At 41.5% G+C, this 22361-nt stretch overlaps 1 protein-coding gene across 2 annotated transcripts in view; it reads left to right on the top strand.

Annotated features, from left to right (window-relative positions):
• Window positions 1-22361, top strand: part of GRM4 (glutamate metabotropic receptor 4) — a 238660-nt gene that overhangs the window by 187925 nt on the left and 28374 nt on the right. The window contains exons 7-9 of one of the 2 annotated variants that reach the window (XM_073666513.1): window positions 2883-3083; window positions 4727-4863; window positions 7207-8160. In XM_073666513.1, the coding sequence (XP_073522614.1) occupies window positions 2883-3083; window positions 4727-4863; window positions 7207-8160 (1292 nt within the window). The remainder of the gene's footprint in view (window positions 1-2882; window positions 3084-4726; window positions 4864-7206; window positions 8161-22361) is intronic. The other variant, XM_073666514.1, reaches the window with a different exon arrangement.

Raw genomic sequence — 22361 nt, 5'->3', positions numbered from 1 at the left:
TGGATTTTTTTAAACTTCAGAATGTCAATTATGTTGCAGATGAATCCACAGACCAGTCAGCAAAATTATCTGCACCCTATTTTGCTTTTTTCTAACATCTCTCATCATAGCCTTCATGTTAATTATAATACATGGCTACGCTATTCACAGCTGTTTTTCCAGTACTACTTTCTTGTAATGCTGTTAAAGGGGTTGTTCAGTGTAAAATGACAAGTCTACAGTCGCTGTATGTGACTGCTGACTTGTGAATGCTCCCATCGCACACACTATGTGCTCTCAACATTTGCCGATGTCAGAACCAGGAATGGCGGTCACGTGACTGCAACTATGCATGTTCCCTGCCAGAACCCGACTAGTCTGTTTCCGGCCTCGCGCAGTACACTTGTATTTAGCGATCCGGAAACAGTCTAGTCGGGTTATGGCCGACAGTATACAACTCACATACTTGTGGTCATGTGACTGCCGTTCCCAGCACTGACACCAGCAAATCCTCACAACACGCAGTGTGTGCGCTGGGCAGATTCACAAGTCTACAGTCACTCTATGCAGACTAATTATTGCAGACTTGTCATTTTAGACTGGACAACCTCTTTAAGTACCATAATTTCATATATAACTGATGATAACAGAACAGTACACGGAACATTCACATTTATAGCGGACCTCCATATTGTTTCAGAAAAAGTGCAGAGCTCCACTAGAAATTTAATTTACTTACTCTTAGAATAGCTTATCAATAAATGATCAGTTAAGGTTCCACTTGTGGCACGCTCACTGATCAGCAGTTTGAAGGGGCTTTAGCGCTATGAGTTGCAGCCTTTTTTCCTACCACCTAAACACAAATCATGAAAAATGCAAAAATCATGGTACTCTATAGACTAGGGGACCAGATCCATTTTTCTTATACTCTATTATTACAAGACATATATATATATATATATATATATATATATATATTGGTTAATAAATAAATTGGTTAATAAGCCATTGGTTAATAAATTTGTTTTCCATTGATGATTTTTGTGTGATTTTGTTGTCAGCACATTCAACTTTGTACAGAGCAAAGTATTCAATGAGAATATTTCATTCATTCAGATCTAGGATGTGTTATTTCAGTGTTCCCTTTATTTTTTGAGCAGTGTATATGTATATATATACACTGCTCAAAAAAAAAAGGGAACACTGAAATAACACATCCTAGATCTGAATGAATGAAATATTCTCATTGAATACTTTGCTCTGTACAAAGTTGAATGTGCTGACAACAAAACCACACAAAAATCATCAATGGAAATCAAATTTATTAACCAATGGAGGCCTGGATTTGGAGTCACCCCCAAAATTAAAGTGAAAAAACACACTAGAGGCTGATCCAACTTTGATGTAATGTCCTTAAAACAAGTCAAAATGAGGCTTAGTATTGTGTGTGTCCTCCACGTGCCTGTATGACCTCCCTACAACGCCTGGGCATGCTCTTGATGAGGTTGCGGATGGTCTCCTGTGGGATCTCCTCCCAGACGTGGACTAAAGCATCCGCCAACTCCTGGACAGTCTGTGGTGCAATGTGACTTTGGTGGATGGAGTGAGACATGATATCCCAAATGTGCTCAATCGGATTCAGGTCTGGGAAACAGCTTCAATGCCTTCATCTGGCAGGAACTGCTGACATACTCCAGCCACATGAGGTCTGGCATTGTCCTGCATTAGGAGGAACCCAGGGCCAACTGCACCAGCAGATGGTCTCACAAGGGGTCTGAGGATCTCATCTCGGTACTTAATGGCAGTCAGGCTACCTCTGGCGAGCACATGGATGGGTGTGCGGCCCTCCAAAGAAATGCCACCCCACACCATTACTGACCCACTGCCTAATCGGTCATGCTGAAGGATGTTGCAGGCAGCAGATCACTCTCCATGGCATCTCCAGACTCTGTCACATCTGTCACATGTGCTCCGAGTGAACCTGCTTTCATCTGTGAAGAGCAGAGGGCGCGAGTGGCAACTTTGCCAATCCTGGTGTTCTGTCGCAATTGCCAAGCGTCCTGCACGGTGTTGGGCTGTGAGCACAACCCCCATCTGTAGACGTCAGGCCACATACCACCCTCATGGAGTCGGTTTCTAACCGTTTGTGCAGACACATGCACATTTGTGGCCTGCTGGAGGTCATTTTGCAGGGCTCTGGCAGTGCTCCTCCTGTTCCTCCTTGCACAAATGCGGAGGTAGCGGTCCTGCTGCTGGGTTGTTGCCTTCCTACGACCCCCTCCACGTCTCCTGGTGTACTGGCCTCTATCCTGGTAGTGCCTCCAGCCTCTGGACACTACGCTGACAGACACAGCAAACCTTTTTGCCACAGCTCGCATTGATGTGCCATCCTGGATGAGCTGCACTACCTGAGCAACTTCTGTGGGTTGTAGAGTCCATCTCATGCTACCACGAGTGTGAAAGCACAACCAACATTCAAAAGTGACCAAAACATCAGCCTGAAAGCTTTGGTACCGAGATGTGGTCTGTGGTCCCCACCTGCAGAACCACTCCTTTATTGAGTGTGTCTTGATAATTGCCAATAATTTCCATCTATTGTCTATTCCATTTGCACAACAGCATGTGAAATTGATTGTCAATCAGTGTTGCTTCCTAAGTGGACAGTTTGATTTCACAGAAGTTTGAGTTACTTGGAGTTATATTCTGTTGTTTCAGTGTTCCCTTTATTTTTTTGAGCAGTGTATTATTTGATTATATATCTATCTATTTATCTTCTTAGCATTTGTGCATTTTGAGGTGGTCCTTTAAGGATTATCATAAGCTTATATATATATATATATATATATATATATATATATATACACACATACACATATACTTATCTGCATTTCTCTTTCACACAGATCAGGAGAGAATTGGTGTGGGATCTGCATATGAACAGGAAGGCAAGGTACAATTTGTTATTGATGCAGTGTATGCAATGGCTCATGCCCTTCATAACATACACAAAGCTGTATGTCCTGGGAGTGTTGGACTGTGCAGCCGCATGGACCCAGTTGATGGAGCTGAACTATTGAAGTACATACGTAATGTCAATTTCACAGGTAAAGACAATTAATATGATTATTCTGTCCCACACAGCATCATGATATTGGCAGCACATCCTCTGATTACATTGGGTAATGTGCTACCGGTAACAATGATTTTTTATGCTGACATAAATGATTCAGACACTCTAATAATAAGCTTTTTGTTTGTTGGGTGATTGCTGGCATATCTACTTGGGTCAATATTCAGGCTGAGAAATATTTGCACAGAGTCAATTCTTAGCCTCTCTAAATACATCTTAAAGGGGTATCCTCAAGTTTGGAAGTTATCTCCTTCCCATGGGATGGGTAATAGCTTCCTGATCATTGAGTATCCGACCAATGGAACCCTCAGCAATCCCATAAACCAGGGCTCTGAAGAACTCTATATGAATGGTGTGGTGGTCAATAACGTGCACAGCTTCTCCATTTATCATTTTCATTGGGACCACCAGAAATAACCGAGCTGAGCTACAATGGACTGGTCTTTGGCACTCCAAGTGAATTGAGTTGCAGTGCGCATGATTGACCACCACTCTATTCACACTCTGAATCGGTGGGGGTCCCAGCGGTTAGACATCTGGTTATTGGAAAAGTATCCCTATACTAAGGATAAGGGATAACTTTGAAACTTGAGAATAATCCTTTAAGTTAGATTTCTATTAGAAAACATATACATGGCATATTAATGGAAATGTTTTGTGTGAGTGTATTGATCAGTGTTTAATACAAAATACATTGTATATTCTACAGTGTAAAGCTTTAATTATGAATACCAACTTGTAAAAACTTAAAAAAATATTAAAATAGTTCTTATTTAGAAAAAAAAAGAACCCACTTACAATGTCTGATCCAAATATTGTTCTTGTTAGTGTTATCCCTGAGGCAGATATATGCACTGGAAATACAGATGTATAGATAGAAAACTGTATAAATAAATTGGACAAAGACATAAATGTGGACAGGCAGGCGCTTATGATGAATACTTAAATGGACATAAATGGGTCAGTCAGACAAATACACAGACAGGTAAACAGGACACAAAGACTAAATTACTTAAGTACATTACAAATACTACGGAAAATACATATGCAGATATTCCAAAGGACTGAAGAGATAAAGTGTAAAGTCAGGTAGAAAACCCATAATATAGACATATCACGTATATAGTCAAACACAAAGATAAATTGGTTACTAGAAATACATTTCAGTGCAGAGCCTATTAAACTTGACATCTAAGATTCATCACTTTAAGTTTGTATTGCGATGGGTACAAGTGGGTACGATCTGGTAAAATTTAAATGGCAGTTCCTTCAAGCAGTATTGTTCACTTTTGTTTTTAACAATGTTGGTATATGTAGCCATTGTAAAGCACACAATGGCACTCGATTGCACTAGTAAATATTATTCTTACTTCTACAATTATAAATTAAGTGTGGAAAAATGTATAACCAGTAATGGAGGCAAAGTATGAAGGTAAAAGAAGAGGTTGATTTAAAGTATGACATTATGACAATTTCACCAAATTTTTCATGTTGAAATGTACGCGTGATGTAGACTGCAGAGTGAAATAAAACTTTTTTCTTTTATTTCACATCTGCGTTGCAGGTTTCTTGTTATTGTATATACTACTTGTAACTCAAGCAGATATCATTTTGCAGGAATTGCTGGCACACCAGTGACATTTAATGAGAATGGTGATGCTCCAGGTCGCTATGAAATTTATCAGTACCAGATCCACAATGGAACCCCTGAATACAAAGTGATTGGACAATGGGCTGATCATCTTCACCTCAAAGTAAGAGAAGAATCAATGAATTAACTAAATAAAATGGGGTTTCCCACTTAAAAAGAATGGTTCTCAAAGAACTCATGTAAAATAAGAGAATCAGATAGTACTTACCCTCCTCAGGTCCAGTGCCAGCTCTCCACCGTTGCTTCTGTCTCAGTGTTTTGACTGCAGTGGTAATATCACGTCGATAGTGCACATCACCGCTGCCACCAATCACTGAGCTCAGAGGCTTGTGCCGTCTACATTAGTAGTGAGAGTAATACCAAAACCCGTGTAGTTCCTGAAACATTTAACAAGGCAAAACCTAATGGTTGCATCATGTATAGCACCAGTGTTGTTTGGCTGGTCTTCATTTCAATCTTCATTGGCACTGCTCAGTCTGCTGAAAAGGTAAAGGCACAGTATAGTGCATGCCTTTAACCCCTTTATGACCAGAGCATTTTCCGTTTTTGCGTTTTCGTTTTTTGCTCCCCTTCTTCCCAGAGCCATAACTTTTTTATTTTTCAGTCAATATGGCCATGTGAAGGATATTTTTTGCAGGACAATTTGTATTTTTGAACAACAACACTGGTTTTACCATATCATGTACTGGAAAACGGGAAAAAAATTCCAAGTGCGGTGAAATTGCAAAAAAAGTGCAATTCCACAGTTGTTTTTTGTTTGTTTTTTTAGCACATTCACTGAATGCTAAAAATGACCTGCCATTATGATTCTCCAGGTCATTACGAGTTCGTAGACACCAAACAAGTATAGGTTCTTTTTTATTAAAGTGGTGAAAAAAAAATCCAAAGTTTGCTTAAAAAACCGCAGCGTCTCCATTTTTCGTGATCTTAGGCCGGGTGATGGCTTATTTTTTGCGCACTGAGCTGATTTTTTTACACTTTATATATGTCTCAATAGCTTCCATGGGAGACTAGAAGTTGCACTTGTCTGATTGCCTGTGCTACACACAGGCGATGATCAGATCGTCTGTGTGTAGCAGATTTGCTCACTTGCCATGAGCACCGACCGCTGGGTGGCACTCATAGCAATCTGGCAGTGACAATCACAGTGGTCTCCTGCAGACCCGGGGTTGTCATGCCGACCCATCAGCGACCCGCGATCATGTGACGGGGTCGTCGATGGGCGGGGCCTATGACACGCTTCCTGGCAGAGCTAGTGAAATGCCACTGTCATAGATTGACAGCAGCACTTAACTAGGTAACAGCCGCGGGTGGATCACGAGTCCACCTGCGGCTGTTGCAGCACATGTCGGCTGTATGGATCCGCTGACATGTACCCAGAAAGGTGGGGGCTCAGCGCCGGAGCCCGCACCAAACAGGGGGATCTGACATGGGGCGCACTGTTAAGCTCCACGTCAGAAAGGGGTTAAAGAGAACTTGTCACCAGAAAAAACACTATTAACCTGCAGATATGGGGTTAATCTGCATGTTAATAGCGTTACGAACCTGCCCGGGGCCTGCACATAGCTGAATGCTGCATGAAGAAAATGAACTTTATTATCCTTGGCAGCGTTCGGGTTTCAGTCACGCGGGCGGTGCAGGCTCTGGTTCAGTCACCGCTCTGAGTAACCGCACCCCACTGACTGACAGCCATCCCCAATGCAGATCCAGTGTCAGTCAGGGCTGGGGGTGCTGTTACATCCGCTCTGTATACTCAGAACAATAACTGAACCTGCGCCGGCACCGCCCCCGTGACTGAAACCGGATTGCTGCTGGGGAGAATAAAGTTAATAAAGTTCTCCCCGCAGCGTTCGGGTAAATGCAGCCGCTGGGCAGGTTAATAATGCTATTAACCTGCAGATTAACCGCATATCTCAGGTTAATAGCATTTTTTCTTGTGACAGGTTCCCTTTAATTTATAGTAGTGATGCATGCAAACAAGCATGTAAAATTGCGGTTTTCTTGTGGGTCATGACGATTCATTTTTGACATTTATTGTGACTTATTATAATGGAGTGGAAAATCATCGTATGGTTTCTTAAACTAATTGGTTTGATGTTTTAGAAATGTACCATTTAGCTGGCAAAGTCTTCAGCCTTTTTTATTTTACACTAGTTCTATAATTTAGCTTTTTTTTACAGGAGTTCTATAATTTGGGAACCACTTTTTTAAAAGTGGAGAATATTTAAAGAGCAAAGGGATGAAGTAGCTGAAAAAATGTTAATAAAGAGAGAAAGAATGAAGAATATGTTACTGTTTTGAAAATAATGCAATGTGATCTAATTCTTATATCTTATTATTTTACCTTTTGTATCCTTTTCATTTTATTTTACACATGCATTGTGTTAAACTAACCTAAGCTTTCCTCTTCCTTTCCTCTTTCTTTATCATTGAATTTGTTGGCAAGATTGATCGTATGCATTGGCCTGGTACACATTCTACCTCTTACCAATTCCTTCAGATCCCCCCTTCTGTCTGCAGCCAGCCTTGCCTTCCAGGTGAGCGGAAGAAGGTGGTAAAAGGAATGCCCTGCTGTTGGCATTGCGAAAAATGTGAAGGTTATCAGTACCAACTTGATGCCTACACCTGCAAGAGATGCCCTATCCATATGAGACCAAATGAGAACCACACATTCTGCACTCCCATTCCGGTGATCAAGCTTGAGTGGAGTTCTCCTTGGGCTGTAGTGCCCTTACTTCTTGCTGTGCTTGGAATTTTAGCAACGCTGATTGTTGTGGGCACTTTCATGAGATACAACGATACTCCAATTGTTAAGGCGTCTGGTCGAGAGCTAAGTTATGTCCTTCTTACTGGCATTTTCTTGTGTTATGTCAACACGTTTATTATGGTGGCCCAACCTGGCTATGGAACTTGCTCACTGCGAAGGGTATTTTTGGGCCTCGGAATGAGCATTAGCTATGCTGCATTGCTCACAAAAACTAACCGAATCTACCGTATTTTTGAACAGGGTAAAAGATCAGTCAGTGCACCAAAATATATCAGCCCATCTTCTCAGCTGGTAATCACTGCTAGTCTTTCTTCTGTCCAATTACTGGGTGTGCTTGTGTGGTTTTTTGTGGACCCATCTCGACCTATAGTGGATTATGAGAACCAACGTACACCGGACCCACAACTTGCACGAGGAGTGCTCAAATGTGACATTTCAGACCTTTCCCTCATTTGTCTTTTGGGCTACAGCATGCTTCTTATGGTAACCTGCACTGTTTATGCTATCAAAACCCGTGGAGTTCCTGAGACATTTAACGAAGCAAAGCCTATTGGCTTCACCATGTATACCACCTGCATTGTTTGGCTGGCCTTCATTCCAATCTTCTTTGGCACTGCTCAGTCTGCTGAGAAGGTAAAGAAGGCACACTATATTGCATGCCTTTTATAATAGTGATGTATGACTTTTTTTTTGCATAAGTCTGACATTTTTTGTTATTCAGATTTGTTGAACCATTACTCTTACTTGGAGATTGTCACAAGGTTTTTGCCAATCTTAAAAAAGCTTGTTTAGGCATTTAAAACTAAAAAATATATAAAAAAATAGATTATATATATATATATATATATATATATACAGTACAGATCAAAAGTTTGGACACACCTTCTCGTTTAAAGATTTTTCTGTATTTTCATGACTTTGAAAATTGTACATTCACACTGAAGGCATCAGAACTATGAATTAACACATGTGGAATTATATACTTAACAAAAAGTGTGAAACAACTGAAAATATGTCTTATATTCTAGGTTCTTCAAAGTACCCACCTTTTGCTTTGATGACTGCTTTGCACACTCTTGGCATTCTCTTGATGAGCTTCAAGATGTAGTCACCGGAAATGGTTTTCACTTCACAGGTGTGCCCTGTCAGGTTTAATAAGTGAGATTTCTTGCCTTATAAATGGGGTTGGGACCATCAGTTGTGTTGTGCAGAAGTCAGGTGGATACACAGCTGATAGTCCTACTGAATAGACTGTTAGAATTTGTATTATGGCAAGAAAAAAGCAGCTAAGTAAACAAAAATGAGTGGCCATCATTACTTTAAGAAATGAAGGTCAGTCTGTCCGAAAAATTGGGCAAACTTTGAAAGTGTCCCCAAGTGCAGTTGCAAAAACCATCAAGCCCTACAAAGAAACTGGCTCACATGAGGACCGCCCCAGGAGAGAAAGACCAAGAGTCACCTCTGCTTCTGAGGATAAGTTTATCCAAGTCACCAGCCTCAGAAATCGCAGGCTAACAGCAGCTCAGATTAGCGACCAGGTCAATGCCACACAGAGTTCTAGCAGCAGACACATCTCTTCATCAACTGTTAAGAGGAGACTTTGTGCAGCAGGCCTTCATGGTAAAATAGCTGCTAGGAAACCACTGCTAAGGACAGGCAACAAGCAGAAGAGACTTGTTTGGGCTAAAGAACACAAGGAATGGACATTAGACCAGTGGAAATCTGTGCTTTGGTCTGATAAGTCCAAATTTGAGATCTTTGTTTCCAACCACCGTGTCTTTGTGCGATGCAGAAATGGTGAACGGATGGACTCTACATGCCTGGTTCCCACCATGAAGCATGGAGGAGGAAGTGTGATGGTGTGGGGGTGCTTTGCTGGTGACACTGTTGGGGATTTATTCAAAATTGAAGGCATATTGAACCAGCATGGCTACCACAGCATCATGCAGCGGCATGCTATTCCATCCGGTTTGCATTTAGTTGGACCATTATTTATTTTTCAACAGGACAAAGACCCCAAACACATCTCCAGGCTGTCTAAGGGCTATTTGACCAAGAAGGAGAGTGATGGGGTGCTACGCCAGATGACCTGGCCTCCACAGTCACCAGACCTGAACCCAATCGAGATGGTTTGGGGTGAGGTGGACCGCAGAGTGAAGGCAAAAGGGCCAACAAGTGCTAAGCATCTCTGGGAACTCACATTGTTGGAAGACCATTTCCGGTGACTACCTCTTGAAGCTCATCAAGAGAATGCCAAGAGTGTGCAAAGCAGTCATCAAAGCAAAAGGTGGCTACTTTGAAGAACCTAGAATTTAAGACATATTTTCAGTTGTTTCACACTTTTTTGTTAAGTATATAATTCCACATGTGTTAATTCATAGTTTTGATGCCTTCAGTGTGAATGTACAATTTTCATAGTCATTGAAATACAGAAAAATCTTTAAATGAGAAGGTGTGTCCAAACTTTTGGTCTGTACTGTATATATATATATATATATATATATATAATCCCTGAAATGAGTCTTTAAACTCCCCAATATTTCCCACCAATGTTTTATATCCTTTTCAGTTCCCTGCAGCTATCCGTGTGGTCTGTTAATGTTTTTCTGAACTTCTTGCCAGCTCTCCTTCTGTGCCTCTAGGCTACATTTCCCAATAGTATTAAAAAAGCACTCACTTTGGCTAGAGACATATTGATATCAGTCTCTCCATCAGTATATGGAAAAGCAAGGAGAGTGGGTTACACCAATATTAATACCTACATCTGAATATACCCACAAAGTAAAATATAAAATAAATTTTATTGAACATAATTAAAAGCGTTTTTAAACATACTTCACAAAAATAGGGTTCAAAGAGCAAGGATTAAGTAAAGATGGTAAATCCAAGTAAAAAGGGGTCAGTATTCACCCCTATAACATATTAAAGATGGCTGCCATTCATTGGAACAGTCTGATATTGACCCAAGTAAGAAAAAGCAAAATCATACTTTGTTAGAATAGTAAAGTGTCACTGCTTACCCATAATGTAATATACTGTAAGGACCACCATGACCACCTCTTGTTCTTTGAACCTCATGTTTGTTAAGTATGTTTAAAAATGCTTTTAATTATGTACAATACAATGTATTTTATATTCTACTATATGTGAGTGGTTCAGTGAAAACCTTCATATTCATATGTAGGTACATTTCCAAAAAGACAGTGTGCTCTGGCTTTGTTGCCAAAGTTGTTCAGCCCCCTCATTGGAATCCTCAGTGATGCCTACTCCACCTACAAAAATCCCATCCTATACAGTGTCAAGATGGATAAATTACTGCCCACGGTTTCTTCCTTCTAACATCCCTCCCACTTCCCTCTCATGGATGGAATCTCTGATCTAAAGTTTCAAGGTTCAAACACTGTGGCACCAATTACCAACATACAACAAGGTAATAACATTTTTCTTCCTCCACTTGTCTCTGTAACATTTATTAACTTGAGTGATAGATAGATTTCTAGATAGATAGATCTGCAATGACAGATTTATATAAAATAGTCCATAATAAATTTAACTACTGTGGATTTGAAGAGACACCTTAAAAGAAGTACTCCCATCAAAATTGATATTCTCTTAATATATTACAATCATATTATATAGCACTGTGTACAACTGGTTATTTTGCTCTTCTACCCAGTTAATTCTTCTGTTTTCCATTAGGTCTATGACATCACTTAATTAAAAACAGACAAGCTGAATCCTTCTAAGCTTTATGTAGAAACAGGAAGCATCTTTTCCCTTCATGAGTCATGAGTAACTGCAAGGCTATGTGCCCACGATGCAGAAATGCTCCGGATTTTTTCTTGAGCGTTTCTGCATCTCCCTGGCTGAAAAAACGCATGCGGATTGTACATGTGTTTTTCTGCCAGGGACAAGCGTATATCCCTCGTTTTTCACATGCAATTTCGCATGCGGGTTGTCAAGCGCTTTTCCAAGCGATTTTAGCATCACTTGGAAAGTGCTTGACAACTTGGTCACACTATATAAATCCATGCAACCGGCATGGATTTTTATAGTGTGACCAAGTTAATAGTTAAAAAAAGAATAAAATAGTAAAAAATAAAAAATAAACATTATACTCACCTTCCGATGGCCCCCGGTCTCCTTCTCCGGTCCGTCCGGCGTGTTGGGCGGCTCGCGGTGGTCTAAAAGAACTTTCCATGACATCATTTAGTCATGTGACAGGTCATGCGACCGCCGACGTCAGTGGTCACGTGACCTGTCACATGACTAAATGATGTCATGGAAGGTCCTTTTAGACCATCGCGAGCCGCCAGGGAGCCAGGATGCATCGCTGAGGAGACCGGGGGACATCGGAAGGTGAGTATAATGTTTATTTTTTATTTTAAATTCTTTTCTTTACAGGTACTATGGTACCCGTGTCTGGAGGAGAGTCTCCTCTTCTCCAGACCCGGGTATCATCCGCACATTGAATCGCTTAATATCCGCATGTGCACATGTAGTCATACGGATGTTATGCAATTCAATGCAAGTCAATAGCTGCGAAAATCTGCGATTACACAAAATTAATGGACATGCTGCGGATTTTTCTGCAATGATAATCTGCAACGGAAACTTCTGCAGCATGTGCACAGCACATGCGGATTATCATTGGGGAACATGGCAGGCCTTCTACCATGCATTTTTTAAGCATTTCCGAGGCGGAATTGCCACTGCGGAAACGCTTAAAAAATGCATTGTGGGCACACAACCCAAAAGTCCCTGACAGGGGAAAGGAGGGAGCAGCTGGGTCAGGAGTTGAAGAGAGGAATGATAAATGCAGAGCAATAGATTTCTGTTTATACATAGAGCAGAAAAAAGAGAAGAATTACTGTAGCTGGGTAGAAAGGCAAAATGAGCAATTGTAAGTACACAGTGCTGTATAATATGATGACTCTAATTTATTAAGAGGATGAAAACTTTGATGGGAGTGCTTTTTTAATTGTGTAATTAAAGGTAATGTTCCAAGTGCTGACAATGGCATCACACAGGTCAGTGGACTGTGGGGGATCAAGTGGTCATATAATATAGTCAACTGTAGTGTAATCAAACATTCTGAAACACCTAGCACCATTCCTACTAGTTCATAAGTTTAATTAGTCTCTGTGTAGCTCTATGGCTTTTGCTCTCCCAATCTCCCTGTATATGTAAGGAGATGGACATATTGCCCTGTTCCCCCTTGATGACATCAGTGCTGTGTATCATGTAAAGTGTAGTTTGGATTGGGAGCTGGGTGGTGGTGAAGGAAATGAGACCAGTGGAGGCAGGAATGTATGAGGCCAAGGAAGTAACAAGACTGTGTACTGAGATGCTCTAAATTAATGAAAAAACATGCGAGAAGTTGTGTACCCCCTATACTGTGTAAATAGGTACAATGGCTGTTTAGTAAAGCTTTGTTTGTAAGAACTGGTGGACTCCTTTCAAGAATTGGTTAACATATGGTCCTAGCAAACCTGTGTCATCGGTTACATGGGGCCTGCATGGGCGCAGCGCCCTCAATGCACAAATCTACACACCCAGCTAGGACCCCCACTTTCATGTAACATGCCGGGGCACAAGACATGAGTACCTCACCCATGGCTACTGCCCAATGCCACATTATACTTGGCAAAGTCAGCAGGATCAAGTCTTGCAGCTGGAAGAGGAGGGTGATGCGGGGAAAACTTGAGTTACAAGAAAGATGGCGACCGTTACATGGTCTACGATGGCGCCGAACATGAACTCTGGAGTGGTGGTTAGTGGTGCACAACAAAAAGGAGGTTCTGCCCAGATGGGGCATAGAAGGAACAAAAGGGTGCAAAGCGGTGTCCAGCCCTTCAGAAGTTACGCCTACAGAAGGGAGTGTCGGAACTGGAAGTCGAAGTGCACTCCTAGAGCAAGGAGTGGCATTTGTAGGATAATGAAGTGGAAGGAAAAGGTCTGCCCAGTAAGGTGTGACCCAAGAAATCAGGCAGAGAAGATCAAGAAATGGGATGGTGAATCAAAGAAAACCTCACCCAGTGAAAGGGGGAACTATGACAGGCCTCAAGCGACGAGAAACTGTGCCATTTGTGAGTTGTGAGTCGGCAAAGAAGCAGTGTGAGAGCAAGATAGCAGAATGGGAATGCAACAGGCACAGAGTGAGATGCATGGAGGAGAAGATGGGCTAAGGGTGTTTACGACAGTTAATGGCGATAGAGAAAAAGGAGGTGAGACCAGGCGGCCTGATGGAGAAGATGGAGTTTGTACGGGAGCCGGAGCCTTTCATGACGGCCTGGTTCATAGCCCATGGTAGGGTCAAGTGCCTGGAAGCCTTACAAGATCAGATGCCTGTGGGTTCCCCACCAACCCCGAGAGCAGTCCCCACCTCCGAGGGAGAGACCCCTACCACTAAGAAACGGTGTATCGCAGAAGTTGGCAGAGGACCAGTGAGGAAAACGGAGTCAGAAGCTGAAGAAGGCCACATTGTGCTAGCTGCACTCAATAGCCAGAACAGTTCAAGGTTCATGAGGTACGCAGTCTAGGACCCACATGTATCTGGGACTGACCCACGTTGTTAGCCTCGGATAGCTGAAGTTTTTACCGCCCTGCTGATTGAGAGATGTTGCAGCGGCTGGAAAGTGCAATACACCTCAGTTAAGGACTGAGTTCAATCCAAAAATGGACTATGCCCCTAATAGACTGTGTCTCTGTCCTAAGGACTGATGAGGGACAATGGACTGTGCCCTTGGACAAGAAAGGCTACCTTTAAATATACATCCCCGGGCAGTAAAGAATCATACCCATGATCATGAGAATCATGGCATAATCTTTCAGAGCTCACTGCAGTGATAATCTCCAGTGATAATCTCCAGGTGATAAAACTTCATTGTACTGTAGGTAAACAACTGCATACAGCCAAAAAGTGACACATGGTTGAAATCCGTGATTATCTCCTGCTGTCTTCAGATTACATAGCAAAAACCTGCTGATAGATTTCCTTTAACCGCTTCACAACCTGATTTGATCAGCTGTCATGTGCCCCTAACAGCTGCTAGTGGAATCCCGAACCACCCGTAGCTTTTGGCATGTTAGATGCCGCTATTAATCACTGACAGAGGAATTTAACTCGCGCGCACCGGAAGCGCATCATAAGATCCGCCCATCGGCGCCCCTGTCACATGATCGCAGGGCAACGATGGCTTGGGATGACAGCCGGGGGTCTGTGGAAGACCCCTGTGCTTGTCATTGCAGATCTCCTATGAATGCCAACCTGTAGCCGGCATTCATAGGAGATGATGATTTCTGCTTGTGTAGCACAAGCGATTGGAAGATCGCTGCTCCAGCTTTCTTAAGGGGACTATTGAAGCAAGTAAAAAGTAGAAAAAATATGCTTTCAAAAATGTTAAAAAAATATAAAAGTTCAACTCACCACCCTTTTGCTCCATTCAAAATAAAACAATAAAACAATACACATATTTGGTATTGCTGCCTTCAGAAATGCCCAATCTATCAAAATATAGAACCAATTAATCCAATCGGTAAACGGCGTAATGAGAAAAAAATCAAAACGCCAGAATTATGTTTTTTTGCATAAAATGCAATAATGGGTGATCAAAACATTGTATCTACCCCAAAATGGTAGATACAATGCTTGGCGTGCTCGTTGTTCGGTGCGTTAAAAATAAGCCCTCAACCGGCCCCAAATCCTGAAAAATGGAGACGCTACAGGTCTCGGAAAATAGCTCCTTCTTTTTTTTTTTTTTTTTTTAACAAACTTTGGATTTTTTTTAACTATTTTAAATAAAAAATAACCTACATATGTTTGGTATCTACAAACTCATAATGACCTAGAGAATCATAATGGCAGGTCAGTTATAGCATTCAGCAAACGTTGTAAAAAAAAAAAAAAAAAAACAACTGTGGAATTGCACTTTTTTTTTGCAATTTCACTGCCCTTGGAATTTTTTCCCGTTTTTCAGTACACTATATGGTAAAACCAATGGTGTCATTCAAAAATATAACTTGTGCTGCAAAAAATAATCCCTCACATGGGCATATTGAGTTATGGCTCTGGGAAAAAGGGGAGCAAAAAAACCGAAAACTCAAAAACGGAAAATGACCCGGTCATGAAGGGGTTAATAATATATGCCATGTGCTTTGTGAAATCTGGTCACTTATCTAATTTAATGGTGAGCTGGTGCTTTTATTGGCCTCAATATTCACGATTGTCAGTTTTCTGTAAATATTATAGTCAAAAAGCCATCAATCAGCAAAAGGGATGGAGCTAGTTAAAATTCATAAAGTTCCAATTACTTCCCTTCATCTCTGATAGTGATCTTTCTGCCTACGCTATGCCTAAGAAGAAAGCTCTCAATCAATAGAGGGCAAGGGATCAACTTGACCTTAATCTAGCCATACCTTGCTGTGCCAACAGCAGTATTTGCAGAGAGCTTTTTATGTATCCGTGTGCCATCTGTGTGTCTGTTTTTTACAACCATATGGCATATGTATATATACATTAACAGTCTACGATGTACATAATCAAATGCAATTCACAGTGCTAAGAATTGTTTCCATAAAAATTAGATTCTATTCGGATGATCATCCAATTTTTTTGCACACTCATTGACTAGATTTGGTAAGTCTCATGAAATACGGAAGAGAATACTGCATGGTGCGATTCTTGGTTATGTGAACATTCAGTACATGAAGAACAACTGTCATCTGAACATCCCAGGTATAATATGCGTATCTGAGATCACATGAGTGTATACAAAATTGTCTGACTTTCATCTAGAAAAAAATGGATGATTTTTCTTTCTGTATTGTCACCTGTATGACATTCATTTCTATACATCAGCCGTAAATTTTTGCAATCTTTTTCACACAGACATTCGGTCCGTGTAAATAGACTGAACAGCTCAATTGAATAATATTGGTCTCAGTGCTGTCAGTTTTTCCATAGACAGCACTCAGTCAGAAAATAATGGTTATCTGAATGTAGCCTCTGGATATTTCTGTGTGGAATAGCTCAGTCTGCTATTTTATTCCTCACATTGATAAAATATATTAACATCATTCTATATGAGGGCTTAATAGTGGCCAAAAGCATGTTGGATGTATGGCAGCTAGTGATGAGCGAGCATGCTCATTACTCGAGATTTACGAGCATGCTCGGGTGTTTTCCGAGTATCTTCGGCATGCTCGGGTGTTATGTTTCAGTCACGCCATGCTCATGATTTGCGACTGTTTGACGGCTTTAATACATGTGAGGAATGCTTGTTTCTTAGGCTTTCCTCGCATGTATTAAAGCTGTCAAACAGTCGCAAATCATGCTCACGGAGTGACTAAAACATAATGGCCGAGCACGCTGAAGATACTCGACGAGCACCTATGGCAAAATTTCATTTTGGCACCTCCCTCCTATGCACAGCTTAAGCAGTTTGAGTAGTCATTATGTGACCAGTCATATGTGAATTACACACTTATAATATGTTCTGACTGACTATAATTCTCTCAATGTTCAGTGAAATACTACAGCTTGTCACGCATGCCAGTGGCGCACGTTGTTTATGGACCCACTGTGCAATGGGGCCGGGCTTACCTATGAGTGGCATAGCTAAGCGGCTACCTGGTGTTCACTGGAGATCTTGATGGTGGAGTCAGGCTTGAGCTGCATCTAGCCACCAGGTACCACTCCTAGGCAGTTCCCGGTACTGCAGTTGCTAACCCCAGGGGTCAGGTACGCAGACACGGACTGGACTCGGACTCCATTCAGGCTACTCCTCGGGCAGGATGGATACTGACATGGAGTCACAGATATACCAGTCTCCGAATCTGGCCCTAACAGTCTGGACAAATCGGAGTACTAGGATAGATAGACATTCAGAAACACAGTTCAGATACTGCCAGTTTCAGAATTCAGATAGTGGCCACACACGGACTAGGGGAGAAGGTTCAGGCACTGGCTGAACAAGGACCAGGGGTTTGGGTTCACTCACAGGCCACATAGGCACCAGGGAGGTAGGTTCAGGCACTGGCCACACATGGACCAGGTGAGCAGGTACAGGCAATGGCCCCACGCAGACCAGGGGAGGTAGGTTCAGGCTCTCCCCACATATGGACCAGGGGAGGTAGGTTCAGACTCTGGCGACACACGGATCAGGGATTCGGGTTCAGGACTGGGCCACACACGAAACAGGGGACATAACAACTCACTAGTTTCAAACTAACTCACTAGTAAATCAATGTTGCTTTGGCACCTCCCTATTGGGGAGAGTGCCTTTTATACAAGATGCCTCTCAGCTATTGGCTGTGGGCAACTTAACAGGTGTGCATGCTGCCCCTTTAAGAACAGAGGAGCACGTGCGCGCACTAGGCTCACCACCGGGAAGTGCACAGACAGAGGCAGGGAGCAGGGAGACATGTCGGGGACCATGTCGCGTGCCCGGAGCGATGAATATGTTGGTATTCCTACATGGGGGAGAAGGGGAACCATGCAGGGGCACCGGGATTAGTATTACACAGCCCCTGCTTCGTTGAGAGAAGCAGTAAGAGAAGCTAGTTGGCACGCGACTGTAAGTATAAAAATCACATATGAGCTGTCATATAATGACAGCTGGAACTGGCAAGCACAACAGTATAGAAATACAGCATCACAACTACCTTCAGTACATGAAAAGATCACCAGAACCATCATCAGTACATAAATCCATCACCAGAACCACCATAAATACAGGAATACAACATCACCAAGCTTAGTGCAGTGATCAAGTGCAATGTCAAGTCAGACATATATACTATTATATCTCATGAACCTACAACTCCCATTATGTTCTTTATACACCGTGTGCAGAATTATTAGGCAAATGAGTATTTTGATCACATGATACTTTTTATACATGTTGTCCTACTCCAAGCTGCATAGGCTTGAGAGCCAACTCCCAATTAAGTAAATCTGGTGATGTGCATCTCTGTAATGAGGAAGGGTGTTGACTAATGACATCAAAACCCTTTATAAGGTGTGCTTAATTATTAGGCAGCTTCCTTTCCTTTGGCAAAATGGGTCAGAAGAGAGATTTGACGGGCTCTGAAAAGTCCAAAATTCTGAGATGTCTTGCAGAGGCATGCAGCAATCTTGAAATGTCCAAAGTTTTGAAGCGTGATCACTGAACAATCAAGCGTTTTATGGCAAATAACCAACAGGGTCGCAAGAAGCGTGTTGGCCAAAAAAGGCGCAAAATAACTGCCCATGAATTGAGGAAAATCAAGCGTGAAGCTGCCAAGATGCCATTCGCCACCAGTTTTACCATATTTCAGAGCTGCAACGTTACTGGAGTATCAAAAAGCACAAGGTGTACGATACTCAGGGACATGGCCAAGGTAAGGAAGGCTGAAAAACGACCACCTTTGAACAAGAAACATAAGATAAAACGTCAAGAATGGGCCAAGAAATATCTTAAGACTGATTTTTCAAAGGTTTTATGGACTGATGAAATGAGAGTGACTCTTGATGGGCCAGATGGATGGGCCAGAGGCTGGATCATTAAAGGGCAGAGAGCTCTACTCCGACTCAGACGCCAGCAAGGTGGAGGTGGGGTACTGGTATGGGCTAGTATCATCAAAGATGAACTTGTGGGACCTTTTCGGGTTGAGGATGGAGTGAAGCTCAACTCCCAGACCTACTGCCAGTTTCTGGAAGACAACTTCTTCAAGCAGTGGTACAGGAAAAAGTCGGTATCGTTCAAGAAAAACATGATTTTCATGCAGGACAATGCTCCATCACATGCATCCAACTACTCCACAGCATGGCTGGCCAGTAAAGGTCTAAAAGAAGAAAAAATAATGACATGGCCCTTGTTCACCTGATCTGAACCCCATAGAGAACCTGTGGTCCATCATAAAATGTGAGATCTACAGGGAGGGAAAACAGTACACCTCTCGGAACAGTGTCTGGGAGGCTGTGGTAGCTGCTGCACGCAATGTTGATGAAAAACCAATCAAGCAACTGACAGAATCTATGGATGGAAGGCTGTTGAGTGTCATCATAAAGAAAGGTGGCTATATTGATCACTAATTTTTTTGGTTTTGGTTTTTGTATGTCAGAAATGTTTATTTCTAAATTTTGTGCACTGATATTGGTTTACCTGGTGAAAATAAACAAGTGAGATGGGATTATATTGGTTTTTATTAAGTTGCCTAATATTTCGGCACAGTAATAGTTACCTGCACAAAGAGATATCCTCCTAAGATAGCCAAATCTAAAAAAAAAACACTCCAACTTCCAAAAATATTAAGCTTGGATATTTATGAGTCTTTTGGGTTGATTGAGAATATAGATGTTGATCAATAATAAAAATAATCCTCTAAAATACAACTTGCCTAATAATTCTGCACACAGTGTAATGATAAGGAGATACTAGAATTTGTTGTTCACAACCATTCTCAGACTGTGGATCATACAGGTACCACAGTACTGGTGAGATGAAGACAGTATCACATTTACATCCAGTTACCTTTGCTGATGCGGAATCTCCACAGACTTCTGTGATCTTATGCAGCACATCCCGCCCCAATATCATTAAAAATAACAGTGTCTTTATCATTCTCCTGAATAAGGATACTTGTCCTATGCTGTGCCCCTGAATAAATAATTGCCCCTCCCTGTGTTCCCTGCACAATATATCTCCCTCTCACTGTCTCTCTTATGGTACATGCACTACTTTGTCACTACCTTGAGTATCCTTCACTCTGCTGCCCCATTTCCATATTGGGCATCTTCTTCACATTGTACCCAAACTCTATGTCCCCTTATACTGCCCAGGCTCTATACTGTGCTCCCTCCTCACACTCCCCTCATATAGTGTCTCCTCACACTTTTCACCCCACTGTCCAACACTTTCCCCCCACATACTGTACCTTTACTTTTCTCCCCCTCATACTGTCCCCTCACACTTTTCTCCCCCATAGTGTTCCCCAATTCTCCCCCAAAACTCGTGTGTATATTCATCTCCATTAGCGTGCTTACCTTATCACTAATTGTCCTCCTCTTCGGTGCAAGAGTGACATCTGCAGTGTGATTGGGTAATTATATCTACTGATATCATAATGACCCTGGAAGTGCCAGCGGTCCAAGTTTCAACTGTAGTCACACCTGAAAGTACAATTGATTGCTGGAGCCGGTGTTCTCTGAGTCGGTTGTCAATTTAACAAACAGCTGTCAATTTGACAACTGGTTTAAAGAATAGTTGAATCCTACTCTCGAGGAGCGGCAAGATGCCTCCACATGAGACACACCTTGGGTTGCCACATTAGGCAAATGCCTTGCCAGCCTCTCACACCCCCCACCAAATATGCTGCTGCTAGGAGCAAAACATCTAATAAATGATGTGTCCATTGTTTACCATATATTTACCTCTAACTCTAAAGCTTTAACAATGTATGGCATGTCTTTGGTAATATTACTCCCGCTGACTATGCAAAGAGGTCCATAGCCTGATACAAAAAAAAACCAGAATGTTGCCTGACAATTTTACTAACGTAGTGAAAAATATTTTTCAAAGCAGGAGCAATCTGATTATAGAGCCTACAATAGAAACCTAACAACACCTGGTTTCTGTTTATTATACCAAAGGATGGGGGGAACATATATAGTTGTAAATTTATTGGACATATATCACTGTATTATAATCATAAATGCAAGCACTGGCTGTTTCTGCTTTGCTGAGACGCTGCAGCATATTCTTCCATTTGGCAGCAGAAGGAAGTTAGTGTGGATAGTTTAAACCACTATCACAGTATGCTCCGCATAATAAGTGCTTCAATGCCTGCTGCTTTGACTATAATACAGTAATATAAACGAAATAAACTCAAGATCGGAACAAAAGAGAACCTTTACTGCATAGAGTTTTTTATAGGCAGATCAGGGGAAGCCATTGGACAAAAAAATGCCAGGAGACGACATATCACCATTTGGGATACTATAGGAAAGATGTCTGTGTATCTGCGCTATCTTATTCACTAAACCCTGGTGGAATGTTAAAAAGTAACCGTCTTTTAATTTTTAGTTCATAAATCAATAGTACACATGAAAATGGGATTTTTTAACAATTTTTAGGGAGGGGGTTATAGTTATAGTCAATAAAGTGAGTGATAAAACATAACAGAATGATCTAAAACTTGTTCAATTAAACAAATAAGTAAGAAGTTCTATTCAAAGAAGAAGCAAGAGAGAAAAAAGGGTAAGTGCAAGAGGAAAAGGATGTAGAAGGAAAAGTTAGTAAGGGTAGAGGAGAAGGGAACGGAAAGAAAACGGCCAAGGGGAAGGTTGGATCAGATAAACGTGGAGAGTCGTGACAGGGGAAAAGATCACCCTTATTGAAGCAATATTTATAACAAAACACTTTTCAATTTGCTTAATTAAATATGTGATTGTACGTGTACTTCTTGGCATATAATAAATCTTTTTATCTAAAAGGGGGCATTCTGACTTGAGGAAAGAAATAGGTTCCAAGGTGACCATGTGGAGCAGTATTTTCTTAAAGAATTACTTCTTAGAGAGTAAGAATGTTCAAAAGAATTATGGGTAGACATTCTTTTCATTATTTCTGGAATGGAAGGAACATCTTATGATTTACACTTAGATGCTATTAGTATTTTTGTTAAAGCAAATAGATGAATTGCGAGATGTTTAATTTTTGGGGGGAGTTGATTTGAATCAAGCGAGAGATTTCAACTACAGAGTTGTTAATATTGCTCAATAAATAAACTACTTCTTTCCACAGGTCGATTATTTTAGGACAGGACCAGAAAATATGTAATATGTTAGCTTTTTG

This window comes from Phyllobates terribilis, unplaced genomic scaffold (assembly GCF_046119375.1).
Source record: "Phyllobates terribilis strain yellow unplaced genomic scaffold, ASM4611937v1 Scaffold_2__4_contigs__length_985480577, whole genome shotgun sequence".
NCBI classification, from domain to species: domain Eukaryota; kingdom Metazoa; phylum Chordata; class Amphibia; order Anura; family Dendrobatidae; genus Phyllobates; species Phyllobates terribilis.
The sequence above is the reverse complement of the archived record's forward strand: the minus strand, read 5'-3'. Positions and strand labels throughout refer to the sequence as shown.